The sequence below is a fragment of the Oenanthe melanoleuca genome, chromosome 14, assembly GCF_029582105.1.
Source record: "Oenanthe melanoleuca isolate GR-GAL-2019-014 chromosome 14, OMel1.0, whole genome shotgun sequence".
NCBI classification, from domain to species: Eukaryota; Metazoa; Chordata; class Aves; order Passeriformes; family Muscicapidae; genus Oenanthe; species Oenanthe melanoleuca.
In genome coordinates this window covers 14,812,122-14,833,935 of record NC_079348.1, presented here as the reverse complement: position 1 = coordinate 14,833,935, position 21,814 = coordinate 14,812,122, and the positions used below count along the sequence as shown (strand labels likewise).

The following is a 21,814-nucleotide window of genomic DNA, read 5'->3' as shown; positions in this document are numbered from 1 at the left end:
CCAATGGACCCTTCCACCCAGGATATTCCATGATTTCATGTCCCAGCCTTACCTGGAGCTGGGAGCAGTGATGGGCACAGGACCTGGCCCTGGCCAGGACGCAGACAGATTCATTCCATAATCCCCAGGTCTCACCTAATCCCCAGGTCCCACCTCCCCGGCTGCTGCCCTGGGATCATACCTGATGGGGAGAGGGAGAAACTAAATACACAAAATGCAGTGGGTTGATGCTCATCTGGGACTTTTCCATCACCCTGAATCAGGGCCTGTCTGTCCATCCTGCTGTCCATCCATCTCGCCCACAGCTGGATATGGACAAACATGGCTGGGCTGGCTGTGGCCTCATTGCTCTGGGATAATTCACATTCCAGGATAATGCCCCACTTCAAACAGTTTCTACCTGCCCACCAGCACTCACTCCCAGGGCTTTGCTAATAATCTAAAGGGTAATTTGGTTGTTGGGGTAGGATTGGAAAGCCTTAAACAGTGTGGGGGGGAAATACCCAAATGCAATATATTAAATAACATATTCTTTATTAATAATATTAATATTAAATATTACTCATGTATATAATATTATATATAGATATAGATATAGATATAGATATAGATATAGATATAGATATAGATATAGATATAGATATAGATATATAAAAAATATTATCCTGCAGTGGCCAGGGAGGAAGGGAGCCCTGAGTGCTGCCACAGCCCAGACTTAGTGCAGGTCAGAGACACCTACAATTGCTTTTAAATAGTTTGTGGTGGCAGGTTAACCATGGATTATAACCATCATTAATGATTGTAACCATCATTAATGACTATAACCATCAAGTGCAGGGTGAAGGAGGGGCTCGCTGGCGGGGGGTCCTTGTGCCAAATCAATGCTCGGTTTATTGAATCAGGGGCACGGTGGGTAGGACAGTGGGACGTGGCACACGGGTGGTGGGACACTGCTGGCTGCCGTGGGGGCCCGGCGGTGGCCGTGGCTCCCAGCCCAGGGGTGGCTCAGCCCCGCTGGCTGCAAGCAGCCGCAGGCGGGTCCCGGCCGGGCAGGGTTTAGCTGGGGGGCGGCAGAGGGGCGATCACATGCTCGCCCGCCGGGATTAGGTGTAGCTGCGGCGGGGAGCCGTGCCAGGGAGCCGTGCCAGGAGCCGTGCCCGGCGGCCCCGCACTCCGAGCCCATGGCCCCGGGCAGCAGGAATCGGCCGCGGCTGCCCTGAGGCTGCGGGGGATGTCCTGCCTGCAGCCCCCCGGCCGGGCCCTGGAGCGCTTCGATGGGCTCTCCCTCATCTACTGGTGAGCGGGGCGGGATGCACCGCGATGGGATGGGATGGGGAACGCGCATCCCTCGGAGCCTGCGGCGCGCTCTCCAGGGATGGTTTCAGGGAGGATGTGTTCGGTGACCCCGCGGCTTTTGGCCGATTGGGTCACTTTGGTGGCCCCTCTGTGCGGGCAGGGCCTGATGCGGGTCCCACAGCACCCGCAGGGGCAGCGCGCAGGTGAGGCCGGTGTTTGTCGGCCAGGGCTGGAAAAGGGGATTTATTTTCCAGGCAGCAACTGGGGAAGCACCTGCAGCCTCTGCGAGCTGTTGTGGGTGTTCTTGCTGCGGTTCCGGGCAAAACCTCCCCAAAAGGAGCTTGTGGCCCGCTTGCCGTGCGCGGGGAGCGGGGTGGGTGCGCAGCAGGGCCCCGGGTGGGTGCGGGGCGGGGACGGGAGGTGACAGGAGGTGACAGAAGGTGATGTCTATATAGGGCAGAGAGAGCCGGCGGGAGCGCGCCGTGCCCCGGCCAGGGTTCAGAGCTTTAGCCGATTAGCTGGGGGTCAGTGGGCCGGAGCCAGAGCCGGCCCGGGCCCCGCGGGTCTCGGACACCCCGAGGTTTGGCTCTCCCGGGCTGCCGGACCTGGGCTTCTCCCCAGCCGGGGGCACGCCGAGGGCAGCGGGACCGCGATCCTGCCGCGCCGGGCCATGCTCCGACTCCGGCTGAAGTAGGTCATTGGAGCGAGGGCTGGGGGGCTGCCAGGGGGGCGGCAGGGCGGCCAGGGCAGCACCGGGGTCACTGCTCGAGCTGCGGTGCTGGTGCTGCCCTGCTGCTTTCGGGGGGAGGGAGGTGGGGCAGGACAGGCTGTGCTTGGGGCAGCGCTGCCGGGCGGGTGCTGGTGCTGTGGGGCCGTGGGGTGTGGATGGGAGCGGCCCCGGCATCTCACCGGGGGCTCCTGGGCATCGCTGGCCCCTGAGAGGCAGAAATTCTCAAACCCCATTTTCTACCACGCAAATCTGCTCGTCCGCTGGAATTTCGGGTCGAATTTGTGGCTCCCTCAGCTTTGTCCACTTCGGTTTGGAAGGAGAGGGGCAGTCAGGGGTCCGTCCCCAGATGTGGCGGCTGCCAGATGTGCTGGCTGCTGCCCGGCTGTCTGCCGGCTCCGGCGGAGCAGATGGCGGGGAGATAACACCTCCCCGGCACTCCGACAGGGATGACCCCCGCTCTGCCGCTGATTAAAAGATTAATTTTGGAGTTTGAAATAGGAATTTGATAAATAAACGCGAGCCTTCAGCAGAATCTCACCCGGCAGCACCAGGGCGGGGGGCGGTGACTGCGCGGCTCATCCCTCACCCCTCATCCCCCATCCCTCATCCCGCTTCCTCCACGCTCCCGGGGCTCTCCTGGACACGGCTGCTGGAAGCTCTAAGCAAGTTTTGCAGCGGTGGGTTTTGTGCAGGAGCTTGGGGAGAGCCAGCAGGAAATAAAAGAGCCGCGGGGGCTCCCCGGGAGGCGGGCGGGTCCCGGGCTCACACCACGCTCTGTGTGCTCCGGGGGTTTGGATCCGCTGCCGGCTGCTCTGCAGGCGTGGCCGGGTGCGAGGCTGGCCTGGCACTTCCACCAACCTCTTGGAATTATCCTTGCTGCCTGTTTGTGGCTTGTGCCAGGGTCTGGGTTGGAGCACGGGGGTGTTTGCAGCTCAAGGATGGGTCAAAGCTCTTCCCAACAGTTCAGCCACATGTTCTGAAATCTTTCCCAAAAATATGTGAATTTCCCATCTTTCTATACACAACCATTTCCCTCACCTGTCTCTTTCCACCTCTGTTTTTATGGATTAGGGTGAATGTCCTGCTGTGGTTCTCAGGTTTTCTCCCACTGATGAGGGTGGCAGAGCAGGACCTGCAGCCCCCACCAGCCCCTGTTAATAAGTTTATAACCAGTCCAATCCCACAGCCCAGGGGATTTAGGCAGGCAGGGAGATTCATAATCCTGTTAACCCTTCACAGCAGCTGACCAGTCCCCAAGCAGAGCAGCAGATCCACCTGATGGGAAGGTGAGGAGGAGGAGGAGGAAGGACAGAGGTCTCCTTGTGGGAGAGATGTTACCCCACCTTGGAGCTGCTGTGGTGCAAATGAAGGCACCTGTTTGAGCTTTCCCATGCGGTTGTGTTTGTGTTAATCCCCATTTCAGGGGGTACATCCAAGGGTTGGGCTGGAGCAGATGCTGGGGGAGGTTCAGCTCAGCTGGGCTCTGCCACAAATGCCTTTCTTAAAATCTGCTGGCAGACCAAGCCTGACCTCCCTTCTACATTAAACAGTCTCTCCTAATTACTGCAAGACAGGCTAATTGAAGAGGTTGCTTTGGCCTTTTCCCCAACCAAAACCTTTTGGAACAGCACAGGAGGAGCTGTGTGTTGATGTCCATTGGAAAACCCCTTGTTGTGGTTTAACCTCTCCAAGCCCCAGCAGTCTCCAGGAGCAGCTCTGCCAAGCAGGTGCCCATGGACTGACCACGGCAAGAAAAACCTCCAGAAAATGCTCCACCACTCTTGACTTGATGCACAATTGTCAGGTGGCATCAGCTTCCTTCTACAGGCCCCTCTCTACCTGGGGTGAAGGTGAGGGGTAGCAGAGATCTGACTTCAGACAGCAGAGGTTCATTGGTGTGAACCCATCATGCTGAAGAAATCCACTGGCTGAGAAGGATGTTGGAAATAGGGAAGAAGTTTAGAGGAGGGTGATAAAAGGGGCTGAAGAACAGAAAAGCCTGGCCAGCAGTGAGAGGTGGCATCTCTACCTGCCCTGCTGATGCAGGTGTGCTGGGGAAGGGGCCTTCCTCCCTGGGGAGTGAGAATGTGCATCAGCCTCAGGTGGAGACACCCTCCTCCAGCAGAAGGAGGGAACAAGAAGCAGAAAACTGCCCAGCCATCAAACACTCCTCACCTCTCCATCTTCAGGCTTGGCTCAGGGGGAGTGAGGGGGGATGCAGCAGCAGCAGGAGTGGGGAGGGTGGAACCCTCTCCCAGGAGCTGCCCTGTGACCTCTGCAGCTGGGAGAAGGGGTTGAAGGAGTCCTGGGCTCCACATGGCCCTTGGGAGGAGGAAAGTGCCCGTGGGGTGTGTGGGATGGTTGGCAGCCCTGCCCACGGGGGTGAGGAGCACAGGTTGGGGGAGCAGCATCACCCTCCCAGGGCTGGCTGCAGCTGCTGCCACCCTCTGCCCACCTGCAGGTGGGTGCCCAGGGAGATGCTGAGCCCAGGGCTGGGATGAGAGCATGGGATTGCCCACCCCTGAGTGCTCCCTGTGGGACCTGCCTGCTTCCTTCACCAGTAATTTTGGCACTGTGGTTCCTTTGGGTGCAAGTTACACTGGTTCCAGCTGGATACAAGAGGAAAACTTTTCATAATGGGAACAATCAGCCTTTGGAATCACTTCCCCAGGGGAGTGATGCGTCCCCCAGTGTTGGATACTTCCAAGGTTCAGCTGGGCAGGCTGCTGGGCTGGCTTGCCTAGACCCTACTTTTGACAAGAAAGGTTGCACCAAGTGCTCCTTGAGGTCCCTTCCAACCTGACTGTTTGTTCCTTCTTCTGTTCAGACTTGCCTGTGAGCATTTCTGATCTCCTGAGCTCATCTGAAGTGACTCCATGGGTGTTATTATGAGCACACCGTGGGCTGCACTGGGACTGTGGGCAGCTGATTGATTTTGTGATTTGTCCCCAACGCTTTGTAGCTGCTCCTGCAAGCAGCAGAGTTGCATTTTCCCAATTCTAATCAGATATAAAAGCCTCTGCAGCCTACACTAATGTTGTTGCACCATGAAATGAACTCCCTCAATAATGATCCAACGTTCCTGCTGCTGCTGGGCAGCCCGTGGAGTCAGTGGGAGGATGGCAGAGACTGTGACCCAGTGCCCTGCTGGGGCCAGCCCCCCCACCTCCAGCCTTCTTAATGCTGCTTTCCGGGGCCCAAAGGCCTCAGACAGATCTCACTTCACTGCAGGATGTCTTCCCACCTCTAATTCCCACCCACACAAACCTTATTGGGCCCTGTTCCTCCACTCAGCCGGACACAGAGGCTCCCTGCAGTGCTGCTGTCAGCATAACCTCCTTCTCCTTCTCCTTCTCCTTCTCCTTCTCCTTCTCCTTCTCCTTCTCCTTCTCCTTCTCCTTCTCCTTCTCCTTCTCCTTCTCCTTCTCCTTCTCCTTCTCCTTCTCCTTCTCCTTCTCCTTCTCCTTCTCCTTCTCCTTCTCCTTCTCCTTCTCCTTCTCCTTCTCCTTCTCCTTCCCCTTCCCCTTCCCCCTTCCCCTTCCCCTTCCCCTTCCCCTTCCCCTTCTCCTTCTCTTTCCCCTTCCCTTCCCCACTGTTTGGCCAAGCTCAGGATCCTTTCTGGGGCTGTCTCTTTCCTCTCCTTCCTCTCTTTCCTTTCCTTCCTTCCTTCCTTCCTTCCTTCCTTCCTTCCTTCCTTCCTTCCTTCCTTCCTTCCTTCCTTCCTTCCTTCCTTCCTTCCTTCCTTCCTTCCTTCCTTCCTTCCTTCCTTCCTTCCTTCCTTCCTTCCTTCCTTCCTTCCTTCCTTCCTTCCCTCCTTCCTCCAGCTGTTCCCAGCTCTCTTTGCTTCTTGTCTGGGTGGGAAGGACAAGGGCAGCCCTGAGTTATTTTTTATCACAACTTTCCTATTGGTCCTACTTGTTTCAGCCATCCTCTTCCCTCTTTTCTTTCTGGAACCCAAACCCATCACCACCACCTTCTGCACTGCTTCCTCTTGGCTGTAGTTTCTGTGCCTCTCCCCAGCACTCCCAGTTTCACTCTCCCACACTTCCCTCTTCATGCTCCCTCAGAAAATATACTGGAAATGCACCTGACTTGTGCTGACCCAGCATTTTTAACTCTGCTCCTGCTCCAAGACTTATTTGGATTCTATTTACAGTTTCACCCATCCCTGCTTATAAATGGTAGTGTTAAGTAAAGCTGACTTATACAGTTTCACTCAACTTCTATTAAAAATATTTTTTCAAGCAAAAATAATTTTTCCATTGGGAAAAAATAATCATTTTTTCAATGAGTTTCAAACTAATTTTTCTAGCAGTCAATGAAAAAGTGGACAAACAAGTGAAACGTGTTCATCTGCTGTCCAGCCCAATGGGGTTACTTTGGTTTCATTCACATTCCTTCTATTCTCTCATTTATTTAAAAAGCTGAAGTCTCACTAGCAGTTCCCTGGGATAAAAGTCCTGGATTCTCTTGGAGTTGCTCAGCTGGGTCCCAGCTCCCTGAGCATCCTGAGCACCCAGCACAGCCCTTTGCCAGTGGGATGTGTTTCCCACACTGGTTATACAGATTAGCCCTGGGACCCTGGGTAGGTCACAGGGGACTTATAAATCCTTCCTGGATGTGATTCCAAGTTTTAAACCACTGAAAATCCTCAGAATTGTTTCTGCTGCAACTTCCTCTGCTAAGAGACGTGTTAATGAACGGCAGCAGCAGTGTCTGATGCTCTTGCCAGGCTTGGTGTGTGTTTTGGAGGGTGGAACTGAGGGTCTGAGTATTTGGAGAGAAAGTTGGAAGCTGAGTGCTGCTCCTCTTCCCTGAGGGCCTCTTGGATTTGGTTTTCATTTATTTTACCAGCTTGTGGACAAGTGTGTGGTTCATTGCAACATCCCACCCAGTGGGAAGGACCAGAAATCCCAGCCTTGGGCAGGTGAAGGACTTCACGTGTGGTGCTGAGCCCCAGACACGTCTGTTTAACCCTGAGTGTAGAAATTGTTCCCTGAGATGCAGAAATCAGGGTGGGTGAACTACTGAATTGCCAGACAGGAAAATGTTCCCATTTTCCTGCAAGTTTTGGGTTGACCTGGCTCCAGTGAGCTTTCCTGCAGCCCCTCTGAAACTGGTGACCTTTTCACAGAGTCACAGGATGGCTTCAGTTGGGAGGGACCTTAAAGATCACCTCATTCCACTCCCTGCCGTGGGGATGGACCCCTTCCAACCTGGCCTTGGAGATTTCCAGCCATGGGGCAGCCACAGCTTCTCTGGACACCCTGTGCCAGTGCTTCAGCTTTATCCCATTGTCTCCAGTGCAATCCCTTCCCTTCAGCATCCCTGGTTTATTCCAGCCAAGACTCTGGCCCCTGGATCAAGGCAGTAATTGTGTGCCAGTGCAGTAGCAGAGTCCCAAACCTGGGAAGGTTGTACGTGGTATTTTGGTGGTGGGATGGAAACATCTCCTCCTCTGGCCAGGATGGGGTGTGGAGTGTGACCCTGAGTGTGAGTGGCAGGAGCTGCTGGGTGAGGGGTGCCCAAGCTGGGATGGTGCCAGGACCCTCCTGCCCCTCAGGGAGCTGTGCCCTGGTGTGGAGCAGCTCCTGTTGAGGACAGCACAGAGGGAGGGTTCCACACCACAGCACTGAATTTCTGTGTATGTCCTGCCACAAAACCTCCTGGCCAGCCTTGAATGAGTCACCAAGAGCCAGGGCTGGTGGTCAGCAGGTGTTGGAACCTCCTGCCTTAATTTTTGGCTCTCCACACCCTGGTCATTTGCTGTGGGATGGCAGGAGAAAGAGCATCTCCCTGCTGTTGGGCTGCTGAGCGGATGGGCAGGTTTGTGAGGCTTTTGAAGGCTGCAGCATCCAACAGATTTGGAGATGGGCCCAGGTACCACCCCTAGTCCTCAGCCTGGTTCAGCCAAAGCCTTGAACCAGGTGGGGGCACATCTTGCTGGGCTGGGCTGTGCACAATGTATCTGTCACCAGATGCAGCTACATTAGTCTAGTTGGCATCACTTACCCAAATTTTAGTTTTTTAGCTAGATCATTTAATTTTTAGGAAAGTTTTGCCCACCTGAAGGTCAAATATACTCAGATTTTGTATGTCATCTGAATGTCCTCAAATGAAAGCAATTAAAAAAAAAAAAACTGCAGGAGGACTTTTCCAATTTGTCATTGTTTTGAAGCACCTTGCCCTTGCCCAGTGAGGCTCCACACCAGGCCATGGGGAAGCTCCAGCTGATAAAATCAGTTGTTCACACATGGGAAGAGCAGCAGCCTGGACTCAAGGAATGGTTTGGCCAGGAGTGGCAGTGCCAGGCAGGCACGTCCACAGGGCTGCACTCGGGGCTAAGGAGGTCAAGGGCCTGGCCAGGAGCCTGGAGACGCCGTGGGAACAGCACCAGAAGGAGCTGGAGCCAGGGCCAGGAGCTTCCTGTGACCTCAGATGTCCTCTGAGCTGGCTGGGATGCAGGAGCTGTGTCCCTGCAGCTCCAGGGGAGCACCTTTCCCTTCTCAGGAGAGGTCACTGGGTCTTTCCCCCCCTGCTCCTGCCAAGCCCCAGCGTGGGCTGTTCTGGTCTGCTCCCATCCACTGGCAAACCTTGGATAATCTTTTTTCATCCCCCATCCCACAAACCAGGGGTCCAGCTGGATGATGGCACCAAGACAGGGATGGAGGAGGCTGCTCAAAGGCAAATCAGGCTTCTGACCTCCAGCTGAACTTAAGAAGGAAATACCATGGGCTGGAAAAGTGCTAAAATTAAAAAAAAAAAAAATCATCAACCCTAACCGTCCTAAGTGCCACAGTCTGTTAGTGCTTCCAAAGCTTTTCTGTGGATTTCAGTCCTTTAGGGATGGTGGCAGCCCACGCCCCTGGAGGGGCCGTTCCCAGCAGCGCATCCCAGGTAATTCCCGGGCTGTGCTGAGGATGGGCCAGCCCTGCTCGGGGCTCTGGGAAGGCTCCGGCTTGCGTAAGCTTTAATCTAAAGTTGGAGATGTTTGGAGCTGATCTGTGTTAATGTTGGGTGGAATTAACACGCATACGGGGACACCACGTGATGCCCTCCGACCTCCCCCTTTTTTTTTCCTTTTTCCCTTTTTTTTTTTTTTTCCTTTTCCCATCACTTTAACGGATCCCTGCCAAATCAGTGGCTGGTGGCTGGCAGGGCCGGGCTGGCAGCGCCGCTAAGATGCCCGCGGTCTCTGTGCTTTACAAGGGAGTCATCATCATCAGCAGGTAACCAACCCCAGCTGCGATGAGGATGAGGATGGGGACGGGGCCCGGGGGTCCGTGTCTGCCGCTTCCAGCCCAGGATCTTCCCTGCGGCCTCTCCGGGAGGCAATGACTGTGGGGAGAGCCCAGGACGCTGCCGCTGGTTGGGTTTTTGTGTTGGTGGCTTTGGCAGAGCTCGGGGCTGCGGGGCGGCCGCGCCTCGGAGCGCGGGTGGTGATGATGAGGGCTGATGGCAGGAGGATGGTGACGGAGATGGTGATGGTGATGGGGTGATGGTGGTGATGATGATGATGATGATGATGATGATGATGATGATGATGATAAGGGCTGATCGTACCTGCTCGGCTGAAACTGCCATCCGTGCGGCGCCTTCCAGCCCGAGTGCCCGCGGCTCGCCCGCGGAGTTTCCTCGGTGATTTACTCAAAATACCCTGAAAATCCAGGGCGGGGGATTGAAGCAGCCTGAGCTCAGGACTGCTCTCCCTTCCATTTTTTAATAGCCAGATGTGGCCAGTTGTTTTTCCAGTCTTTGGTACAGTGCGAGGATGGCAAGGAGGGGCATTTTTTAACAGGGAGAAAACACTTCCAGTCCAAGTCTCAGAGGTGGAAGTCACTGGCTATGCCGGATAGCTTGATATTTTGAGTTTTATTTTGGATTTCTGCATAATAAGAATAACCCTGCAGGTTATTCTTATCCTGCATCCCGCTGGATTTGGAGCAGCCTCTTGTTTCCCACGGTGTTGTTCTCCTCATCCATGTTCAGATCTCGATTGGGAAACACCTTTTCTCTTGTGACTGAAATGCTGGGGAGTGCTTTGGTGCCTCCTCACCCCTGGTTCCCACCTGGCACATGGGGTTTCTCAGATCGGGGTTCATCCATCCTGAGGAGCCAAGGAGAAGTGCTGGTGGTCCCAGGTTTGGGGTGGTTGAGGCAGGGTGTTTTTGGGGTCATTCGTTTGGGGCCTTGCCTGAGGGTGTTTAAGGGAGACTCTGGCATGTTTTGGGGAGTTCCTTGGCTCGGGGGAGTCTCAGGTGTGTGATGCTCTTCCACCTGCTCTGGCTTGTGATGAGAAGCTCCCAGCAGGCCAGGCAGGACTTGGAGCAGCTCTTGCACTCCCTTTTCCAGACCCTCTGCCTGCATTAAAAGCCTTGAGAGTGGGCTGTGCCCTGTCTTCGTTACAGGCTGCCTGTGTTTGAGAAAGTGCTTTATTCCCAGAACACGGCTCCGAGCTCTGATCTCATTTCCCAGGAGCTGCACAGCTGTGCAGCCCCGATAATCTGGGGTAATGAATCCCAGACAGGTCCAGCAGATTTGCTGGGTGGGGAGGATGATGTTCAGCCCTGCACATATTCTCTCATTTATCTGTGCAAACCTCGGGGGGGCTGCCTGGGGGCCGAGCTTTGCCCGTGCGGGTGCAGTGCTGGTCTGCAGTGCCCAGGCTGGGCAGTGCCAGGCTGGAAGGACACTGTGCCTCTGTGTCTGGCCACCTGTGCTCTGCCCTTGGTGGCCCATGACAGAGAGCTGCTCCCCTTGTCTCCCCAGGACGCTGATGGGACCGTACGGGATGGACCGAACCGTGCACTCCTTCGACTTCCACGAGTGTGCAAACGGGCTGGGTGAGTGCAGGGGCAGCAGGGGGGGCTGGGGCACCCCAACATCCCCCCAGGCCCCAGGATGTGTCAGGATCTGCCTCCTTGTGTGAAGCCTGGTGTCTCACTGGTTCCCTTGTGTCTTGCACCTGCCTGAGTCAAGCATCTTGTGCAGGTGTGACATTAAAAGAATGTCAAAATCTCAGCTAATTCCATGGTAATGGTGAGCGGCCAGTGCTGCCACAAGCCCTGGCAGGAGTCACAACCCCTCCCCTGAGCACGATGAGGGGGAGGGGCCTTTCAGAATTTTCTGGATTAAATCAATTTAAATGCTAAATAAATACTTCAATAGGATCCCCAGCACTTCCCTGCCCCTCTGCCATCCCAACGGGTGATGGGAGGTGCTTCCTGCAGAGCTCCTGGGGACTGGGATGCATGAGCTGGGTTTGGAAAGCTTGGCCCACAGGGAAGGGAGTGAGCAGAGTGAGTCAGGTGTCCTTCCACAGCACCTCAAAGCATGGAAGAGAAGGGAAAAGAGGAGCTCACATCCATCAGAATGTGAGAAAGTCCCAGGTTCATGACACTCAGCCCAGAGAGATCCAGCACAGCATTTCTTCTGAGCTCTGTGTATCCAGTGGTGCTCTGCCATGGACTTCATAAAAATCTGTGATCCTGCATCAGGATTTCACAGTCTCTCCCTAATCTTTAGTTGTGAGTGCAGCTCACCCTCCCACAGAGCAGCTGGGACATCTTGGTGAGACCCCTGAGTGTGTGACAACTCCTGAGGAGTCACCAGAGAAACAAGTTCAGGTTTCCTGGGCCCTGAGGTTAATTATGGATTAATTGTTGTCTGTTTCCAGCTCTGGGGTAACAGGACTGTCTGCCATGGGGGGATGGTTTTGCTGACTCTTCCCCCAGCCATGAGGTTCACAGGAGCTCAGAGAAATATCTTTACTTGGTGAATATGATATTTTAATCTCCAGAGGTGGATTTGGTTAAATTGATGGGATTTCAGGTTAGATTAGCTCATTAAAGGAGGAGGCCCAGAAAAATCTGATGGGGCCATCACTGACCTCTGGAAGAAGTGACAGATGTGACAGCCCTTCATGAGCCATTCAGTGCATTCCAGTTCCTCTCCTTTCCCCCAGTCTGAGGCCAGAGGGTCCTTGCAGGGTCTAGCAGAACCTTTACAGCAAATTGTGATGTACTGGAGGAAGCTGCAATAATGTGGATTTCCTAATGCTGCCTTCATCCTCTCCTGTGAGGTTTGAAGCACTCAGGATGAGCAATCATCCTCCAGAAATCATGGAATGGTTTGGCTTGGAAGGGACCTTAAAGCTCATCTCACTGCACCCCCTGCCATGGGCAGGGACACCTCCCACTGTCCCAGGCTGCTCCAGCCCCATCCAGCCTGGCCTTGGGCACTGCCAGGGATCCAGGGGCAGCCACAGCTGCTCTGGGCACCCTGTGCCAGGGCCTGCCCACCCTCCCAGGAACAATTCCTTCCCAATATCCAATCCATCCCTGCCCTCTGGCAGCTTAATCATCCCTCTCTGATGAGTGGTGCCAGAGGTGCAGCTGCTCAGAGTAGCTTTATTTGAGAAAAGAGAGTGTTCTCATGAGTTTCTCAGGCAGGATGCAGGTATTATCCCAGCAGTTTTCCAGGCAGGATGAGGTGTTATCCCAGCAGTTTTCCAGGCAGGATGCAGGTGTTATCCCAGCAGTTTTCTAGGTAGGATGCAGATGTTATCCCAGCGGTTTTCCAGGCAGGATGAGGTGTTTTCCCAGCAGTTTTCCAGGCTGGATGCAGGTGTTTTCCAGCAGTTTTCCAGGCAGGATGAGGTGTTATCCCAGCAGTTTTCCAGGCAGGATGAGGTGCTATCCCAGCAGTTTTCCAGGCAGGATGCAGATGTTATCCCAGCAGTTTTCCAAGCAGGATGAGGTGTTTCCCAGCAGTTTTCCAGGCAGGATGAGGTGTTTTCCAGCAGTTTTCCAGGCAGGATGAGGTGCTATCCCAGCAGTTTTCCAGGCAGGATGCAGATGTTATCCCAGCAGTTTTCCAGGCAGGATGCAGATGTTATCCCAGCAGTTTTCCAAGCAGGATGAGGTGTTTTCCAGCAGTTTTCCAAGCAGGATGAGGTGTTATCCCAGCAGTTTTCCAGGCAGGATGAGGTGTTTTCCAGCAGTTTTCCAGGCAGGATGAGGTGTTATCCCAGCAGTTTCTCAGGTAGGATGAGGTGTTATCCCAGTGGTTTTCCAGGCAGGATGAGGTGTTTTCCCAGCAGTTTTCCAGGCAGGATGAGGTGCTATCCCAGCAGTTCCTGGAGCAGCAGCCCAGCTCGGTGCCAGGTCAGCGTTTGGCCGCGGGTCTGTTGCTCTGTGGCTTTAGGTGGAAACCCACATGTGAACCTCAGCAGAAGTTCAAAGGGGTGACCTGGCAGCTCCTCCAACTGAACCTCGAATTAAAGAATAGCCATCAAAGGGAAGTGCTGATTAAGGAGCATTTCTCAGAAACACTGAGATCCCATTATCTTGACCTTCATCTGCTTAGGACACGAGTGATTCACCTCCAATCTGTCCCTTCCTCCAGACAGAAAAAGCTGGCGGGGGCTGCAAGATCAACAGAGGGATTAAGGGAAATGTAATTGAACATTGGCAGCTTAGGCACAGAGCTGGGCCCCTCTGGGTGCCCAGCCTGGCAGCCGGTGGGGTCAGGATGCGCCGGGATGATCCCGGTTGGGATAAACAACCAGATTAGCCAGGACACCCCCTGACCTGTGGGACACGGAGCCAGGAGCAGCTGAGATCACAGCCTGAGGAACTGTGACTCTGGCATTACTGGGAGCGGGATTAGAGGCACCAGAGAAGCTTGAGGGTCTTGGAGAAATTTATAGGATCGTTAAGAACCTAAAGAAAACACAGATTTGTCCATCTAAGCTCATCTGGAGTTTTCCTGGCAAACTTTGTTCGGCAAAAGAGAAAAAAAATATAGGGATGTGAACATCAGCTGCAGGACCTTTGCCAGAAAAGAAAGATTAAATAGAGGGATCCAAAATAGGCTAGATTATCTGGCCCTAAGTATGACTTAATAAGCATTATACTGGGACTTTGATGTGGTGATAATTAAGGAGCCGTAATTTGCCTACACTGGGTCCCAAATAGAAATTTGATTGAAAGAAATGTTTATAAAATATGTAAAAAATACCATGCCAAGAATGGTGCCACCACAGTCCTGGGTGATTCAGGTTTGCTGCCATTGGTCACCTGCTGTCCCCTGGAAGGGGTGAGCCCTCCCTCCTCCTCCTCCCTGCCCCAGTGGGGACTCTCCAGTGGATTTTGGGGGGCAGGATTGACACCCAGAGCACCTTCTTGGTGAGGTGGTGGGTGTGAGCAGTGGGCAGAGCTCAGCAGCATCCAGCTGCTTTCCCACCAAGGGAGTTAAAACTCAGGGATGTTTCCTCCCCCCAGCCAAGTTTGAGTGTGTCTGGAACAATGCTGTGAGTAATCACCGATTTTAACAACAAGATCGGATTTTCTCATGACATGGTTGGGGATAAAGGAGGATTTGGGGATACTTCAGCTATATTAAGGCATTATTACAATTGATTTGCAGACACAAAAGGGAAATGAGTCGTTATTGGTTTGATACCTCGGCACGGGTGCCTGTCCCACGCTGGGCTGCTGGGGGATGCTGCAGCTGAGCCTCTGCAAGGTGCAGATTTTTATATTATTTGTCTGATGTGCTTCATCATTCCTAATTCCTTTGTGTTATGGTGTGAAGAAAGATGTAGGGGGAGTTCCTGAGTCACCCCCTTGCCTTGGGTTGGGCTTCCAGGCTTTCCCCATCCAGGGGAACCGATGGGGCTTTGCCTCTGCAGGGCCCTCATGCCAAGGTTTCTCCAGCCCATCCCTGGGGTGCTCCTGTTCCCTGGGGTGTCTCTGCAGAGCCCAGCAGAGAGATCCCCTGGCTCCACAGGGATTTCCAGCTGAGCTTCCCTGGCCATGAGCAGGTTTTACCATGGGCCCACAGCTGCAGCATCTCCTCCCCACTTGAGTGCCCAGTGCCTGACCTGACCCACGCCTTGGTGAGGCTCATGCTGCTTACAGACACTTTTTTGGGGCAGTATTTCCAATTTGAGGGAATTTCTTTCACAATGCAACAGAGAGAATATCAGTGCTCGTTCCTGAGGTGTTGTGCTGTGAGTTCCCTGTTCCAGCTCCTCACAAGTGCCTGGTTAATGCATTAAACCCAGGGGAGGAACTCCAGCACTCAGACAGGGCAGGGATTTGGAGCTTGGGAAAAGCAGCAATTGATGCATAAAGAAATGAACTGGGAAATTGTAATAATTTAGTTTTAATCTAATTTAATATAAAGGTGACTTGAGAGTTGGTGTCTTTCTCTAGAGGCAGATGTGGGGCCTGAGAGCAGAGCTTGGGTTACAAAGGGAAGGGAAACAGGGATGGAAATGGTGCTGTGTCCTGAGCAATCCCCATCCAGGATCCTCTTCCCTCCTGCCTGGTTCAGAAAGGCTTCCCAAGCTGTTTTGGGGAGGCAGCTGTGCCCTGTTCCCTGCAGCCCAGGGCTGGGACAGCCCCTCAGCAGTGGGGACAGAGCTGGCCATGGCCCCAGTGCCTGTCCCCAGCCTGTCCCCAGCCTGCCCTCCTGTGCAGAGCAGCAAAATGCCTGACTGGCAGCTCCTGGGAGAGATTTGTTAATTAAAGCCAGGCTTTTTAATCCTTCTGTCCACAGCCTGGATCTTCAGAGTAGGACTTAACGAGCCCTGGATAAATAAGTCCCTTGGACCTTTTCCTGCCAGCCAGCTTATGGTGGCCACAGGGACAGCCCCGTGGCCAGAGGGGTGGCTGTGGGGGCAGAGCCCTGTGCCAGGGGCTGTGCTGGTCAGGGGGAGGCTCTGAGACCACACAGGGGTCACCTCCCTGCTCCTGCCCCAGCTCTGGCTGAAGTGGCCACTCCTGGAGTGTGGCTGTGTCAAGGTGAGGTGCTGGGGGGGCCTGGCAGGGGGCAGAGGTGTCCCCAGCACTGTGGGACACTGGGGCTTGTCCAGATGTGCACAGGGAAGGAATCTCCTGTGGGAAACACTTGTCACCAGGAATGTTTGGCTCTGCAGCAGGAGCAGTTCCTTTCCCACCAGGGATGGACTTGGAGCTGCTGGAGAGAGTCCAGGGGAGCCAGGGAGATGCTCCAAGGGCTGGAGCCCCTCTGGAGCCAGGCTGGGAGAGCTGGGGGTGCTCACCTGGAGAAGAGAAGGCTCCAGGGACACCTCAGAGCCCCTCCCAGGGCCTAAAGGGGCTCCAGGAGAGCTGCAGAGGGACTGGGGACAAGGGATGGAGGGACAGGACACAGGGAATGGCTCCCACTGCCAGAGGGCAGGGCTGGATGGGATATTGGGAAGGAATTGTTCCCTGGGAGGGTGGGCAGGCCCTGGCACAGGGTGCCCAGAGCAGCTGTGGCTGCCCCTGGATCCCTGGCAGTGCCCAAGGCCAGGCTGGATGGGGCTGGGAGCAGCCTGGGACAGTGGGAGGTGTCCCTGGACATGGCAGGGGGTGGAAAGGGATGATCTATAAGGTCCCTTCCCACCCAAGCCATTCCATGACTCTGTGAATTCAGGATTGGGTTGCATCCCTCAGACATGGCCTGGGCCAGCTCTGGCTCTCCTGCCTTGTGTCATGGCTGTGCTTTTCCTGCAGGCATTAAGGTCATTGGTGGCATCAAGGAGCTGACTGGAGAGGAATATGGAGTTTATGTCAAGAGGATCCTCCCAGGGGGTGTTGCCCACGCTGATGGTGAGTGAGAATAGCACAGAATGCCATGAGGTCTGGAACAGCCCAGATCCAGGGGATTCATGTCACACATTTGTTTCATCCCTTGTCAGGTATTTTGGGTGCTTGCTTGGAGGTTTTCAGTGGTTGGGGTATTTTTTAGTGTGGCAGTTGTTCTAATGGGTGACAGCAGCCTTGGACTGGCTCCTCAGCCTCAGTACAATTGTTTAGTCTGTGCAGAGCACGACCCATCTCTGCCACACAAGAACTTTCCTGTCCTTTCCCACCCCCTGTGGCCCCCAAACAACCAGAGATCCCTTTGCAAACTCAGCTCTGCTCTGGGTCATTGATTTAATTCTGAATATGTTCAGCTAAGCAGGTATTAGGGGTCTGCAGAGCTCACCTTTTACAACTTCAGATAAAAAGACATTTTTTTCCCCAGCTGTTACATCATTTTTCCATCCAATAAAGGAAAATAAATCCAGAACAGGTGGAAGTGCCTCTCGTGGTTTTCTGCCTGACCTCAAACTGAACTGCTTGACCTCAAAGTGAATTAAGCAAAAGCTTTATTGCAGATTTCAGTATTTACTTTTGCAACTTCCCCGAGCAGAGGAAGTGCTGGGGCTTTGGCACGGGCTGTTCTGGGAGGTTGCAGAAACTTCATTTATGGACATCTGGAAAAACAGGTTGGACGAGCATCTCCAGAACTACCAATGCATTTTTCATCCTGTCTCTGGGCACAGGGAGGAACTGCCCAGCCTCTCCCAGTCCCTTCAAGCTGTATTTTCCACAGTTTCTATCCATTAGTTTTCTTTTCTAGGGCGCCTGCAGCCAGGAGACCAGATCCTGGAGGTCAATGGAGATTCCCTAATTGGGGTTACAAGCGAGAGGTACCATATCCAAATGGAAATTTTCCATTCCTGTTGCTTTTGTGTGATTCTGTGAAGTGGCTTAGGCTGTGGGTTGTGTGGAGGACACCAAGGCAGCACTCTGTGTGCTGTTCCCAAGAGCCAACTTGCAAATTATCAGACAGAAAGATCCAATATAAAAATAGACCAGTGAGCCCAAATTGTGTCTGAGATACTCAGACATTTCCCTGAAATGCTGGGCTTTAAACACTCCTGGCACCTCCACTCCATCTGCTGCAGCTTCCCAGCACATCCTGGGGTTCCCAGCACTGGAGACCAGCTGGTGCCTGAGCCTGACAGTGCTGCTGTGTGCAGGCAATTCCTTCTGGAGCTGCAATCCAGCCCCTCAGCTCCCCACCAAGAGGATAACAACAGCTCCACAGGAGCACCAGGTTGGGAATTACAGACTCATGGAGTGGTGTGGGTTGGAAGGGATGTTACAGATCTCCTTGTTCCAGGGTTTTGCTGTCAGGGACTTCTCACTTATGCAGAAGTGGGGAAATCAGGACATGGCTTGGCTGCTCCACAGGCATCCAGCAAAGCCTTGGCTGCTGGCAGGGTCTGCCCAGCTCTGGGGTGAGCAGGGTGAGAGCAGTGGAGCCCTGCTGGGAGCTGGGGTTGATGTGTCCTTGTGTTCCAGGGCCGTGGACATCCTGAGGACGGCGTCGGCCACCAGCCACATGCGCCTGCTGATAGCCCGTGACGAGGATGCCAGGTCAGGGGACATGGCACACGGGGGGCTGGGGCACTGCTGGGCACCACAGCTGCACAGCTGGGCCAGGGCAAGGCAGAGGTGGCCAGGAGTGGGATAAATGTGCACTGCTGGGAATTCAATGGAGCTGTAATGGAAGGGAAGCAAAGCTGGTGGCTCCCAGCTCCATCCCTGTCTGTGCAGGGTCTGGCACATCCCAAAGCTGGTGGCTCCCAGCTCCATCCCTGCCTGTGCCAGGTCTGTGGCACATCCCAAAGCTGGTGGCTCCCAGCTCCATCCCTGCCTGTGCCAGGTCTGTGGCACATCCCAAAGCTGGTGGCTCCCAGCTCCATCCCTGCCTGTGCCAGGTCTGGCACATCCCAAAGCTGGTGGCTCCCAGCTCCAGCCCTGCCTGTGCCAGGTCTGGGACATCCCAAAGCTGGTGGCTCCCAGCTCCATCCCTGCCTGTGCCAGATCTGGCACATCCCAAAGCTGGTGGCTCCCAGCTCCAGCCCTGCCTGTGCCAGATCTGTGGCACATCCCAAAGCTGGTGGCTCCCAGCTCCAGCCCTGCCTGTGCCAGGTCTGGGACATCCCAAAGCTGGTGGCTCCCAGCTCCAGCCCTGTCTGTGCAGGGTCTGGGACATCCCAAAGCTGGTGGCTCCCAGCTCCAGCCCTGCCTGTGCCAGGTCTGGGACATCCCAAAGCTGGTGGCTCCCAGCTCCATCCCTGCCTGTGTCAGGTCTGTGGGACATCCCAAAGCTGGTGGCTCCCAGCTCCATCCCTCCCTGTGCAGGGTCTGTGGGACATTCCAGCACTGAGCAGATTTCCACAGGTGTTTCCCCAGGAAGGACCAGGGCTGCTCCAGTCCTGGCTGTAGGATTGCCCTGCTCCCTCAGTCTGCTGTGTGTGTTTTAGCACATCCTGCACAGAGCTCTGTGCACCTTGTACAGGCACAGCAGGATCTTCCCTTTCAGGTAGGACACATTGACTTAAGGTCTTCTCTGGAGGTTTCCTCCTTCTCAGGGAGGTTGAGAAGTTTTTGTGCCCTTGTTGCTCCCTGGAACACCTGGCTGTCCCTGCAGAGAGTCAGAGGGTTTGGAAGGAGGAGGAAAGAGTTCAGTCTTGCCTTGTCTGGGTTGAAGCTGTGTGGGACAGTGATGGTGCCATGAGAGAGGGCAGAGCTGGAGATCAGCACAGTGTGCTGGCACATCCTCTCCTTGGCAGAAGCAGGGCTGGGAAAGCTGAGGGCTGCAGGAGGCAGAGGAAGGAGGGTGGGATTGGCAGGGTGTGGCTGTGTTCCTGTCTGGGCTTTGCTCTGCCTGTGGGGGCTGAGGCACAGAGCCCCTGCTCAGTGCAGCTCCCGTTAGTGTGGGAGATGATGGATGCATTCATTCCCCATCCATCAGCTGCTCTGCAGCGTTCCTGCCCTGGCAGAGGAGTGAGAGTGCTGTAATGACAGGCTGGGACTAATTCTGACACAGCAATACACTGCTGGAAGAATTATTTGCTATTAATGACTGGCTGCTTTCAGCCACCCTCTTCCAGGGGAAATCTCCTGTTATTACACTAAGTGAAGTCCTTCAGCAGCTCTGAGGCAGTGCTGGGTGAAGCAAGCAGGTCAGCAGAGGTCCTTTGGTCCAAGCAGGGATGCTCAGGATGCAGTTCAGGATGGGATCCCACAGCTCAGCTGGGATCCTGTGTCCAGCAGCAGCAGGACTTGCTCTGGGAAACACTTTATTTCCCAGCCAGAGCCCCCAGAGCAGGTTTTCTGCCTCCACCCTGATGTGTTTCAAGCTGTTCATGTCTGCTGATATCCCAAATTGCAGCAGATGTTTCCTGAGGCACACACAGCCGTGGCTCCAGCTCCCCCCTTGGCAGTCCTGAGTCCCCTGCAGGGAGCTGGGCCAGGCAGGGCAATGAAACTTTAAGCAATTTATTTGGCCTCTGTTCACTGTTGGTTATCTGTTAAATCTGCAAAAGGTTAGCCAGAGGGAGAGGGGGGAAGTAATCAGTTTATTTATTTTTTTTTCCCAAAAGATTTGCAGAGATTTCACTTACATAATCATCTCACAAACTGTTTAATACATGAATACATATCTCCAGGATTAAGGGCTGTGGGAACATGGAGAAGGATTTTTCTGCTCTCCACTTTTTTTTCCACTTAGTTTTGTCTTTTATTGATGCCCTGTTATTTTTTAAGTCTGTCCTTGAGTGTGGGGGAGCAGCCAGCTGGGTTGAAAGAGGCATCATCTCTGGGGTGATGCCCATGGAGGGCCATGCCCTGAGCTGGGGGCAGCTTCCCACCTTCCCACTGCCCAGCAAAGCAGCTCCTGAGTCCTGAAAGCTGAGGAGGACATGGGGCAGAGAAAATCCAGTTTCTTTTCAGATCCTTCCTCAGCCAGAGCACTCGAGGCACACTGGAGGAGGGAATGTCAAACTCTGGGTTTGGATCCAGCCCTCCTGCCAATTTTCCCAATGACTCAGCTGAGTAGCATTTTGTTGTGGTTGCCCTTGGGTGAATTTGAGTCATAAATGCTATTATTTGTCCCTGGAGTTAATTATAGGCCCAAATTACCTGTGCTTTTCATGGAGCTCAGTCTCTGGCGTGTACCAGATGCATGTTTTGGGCCTTTGCATCAGCTGGGCTGCAGAGAGCACAGTAATGCCAGGGCTGAAAGCAGATAATTCAGATTTGCTGCTGGACTCACCAGGTAGAGGTGATGCTTAAATCTGATTTTCGTCTGTGCTCATCTTCAGCTAATGAGGATAATTTTATTGCATAGTCATAATTATTGTTTATTCATTCTCAGCCTGAAAGTTACAATAGTTCCTTGTTTCTCTGCCTTGCACAGATATCAGCCTGGTCTGTCAGGTTGATCACTGGGAGGAGGCAGTTTGTGCTGCACCTCTGAGGCCTGGCATGGTGAAACAGTAAATTCATTGTGTCTGCACACGAGATGCATCCCCAGGAGAGGGGCTGCTGGATGAGCAGGGCTCACACACACAGGCAGCAGCAGGGAAGGGCAGGGCACTGCAGTGTGTGGGACAGAGCCACAGACTCACAGCAGCACTGAGGCTGGAAGGGTCTGTGAGATGGAGTCCAGCTGTGACTGATGTCCCAGCCAGAGCTCTGAGTGCCACATCCAGCTGTTCCCTGGACACCTCAAGGGGTGGGGACTGCACCACTGCTCTGAGCAGCCCTTTCCAAGGCCTGGCCACCTTTTCCATGAAGAAATTCCTCCTGATGTCCAGCCTGACCCCCCCTGGCACAACCTGAGGCTGTTCCCTCTCATCCCATCCCTGTTCCCTGGGAGCAGAGCCCGACCCCCCCGGCTGTCCCCTCCTGTCAGGGAGTTGTGCAGAGCCAGAAGGTTCCCCCTGAGCCTCCTTCTCTCCAGGCTGAGCCCCTTTCCAGCTCCCTCAGCCTCTCCTGGTGCTCCAGCCCCTTCCCCAGCTCTGTTCCCCTCCCTGGACATGGCCCAGAACTGGGCACAGGTAAAGGGGCAGGATCAGCTCCCAGGTCACTCTGCCCATGCTGCTTTCCCAGCAGAGGGGCTGTGGCTGGAGCTGCTGCTGGCCTGCTGTGCACC

General features: G+C 54.4%; 1 protein-coding gene across 1 annotated transcript in view; it reads left to right on the top strand.

Moving 5' to 3' along the window:
• The first annotated feature begins 1,231 nt into the window (after positions 1-1,231).
• LOC130259247 (syntaxin-binding protein 4-like) overlaps positions 1,232-21,814 on the top strand; it is a 47,098-nt gene continuing 26,515 nt past the window's right edge. The window contains exons 1-5 of the mRNA XM_056503357.1: positions 1,232-1,296; positions 10,796-10,869; positions 16,552-16,647; positions 17,444-17,513; positions 18,172-18,246. Coding sequence (XP_056359332.1) covers positions 1,232-1,296; positions 10,796-10,869; positions 16,552-16,647; positions 17,444-17,513; positions 18,172-18,246 — 380 coding nt within the window. The remainder of the gene's footprint in view (positions 1,297-10,795; positions 10,870-16,551; positions 16,648-17,443; positions 17,514-18,171; positions 18,247-21,814) is intronic.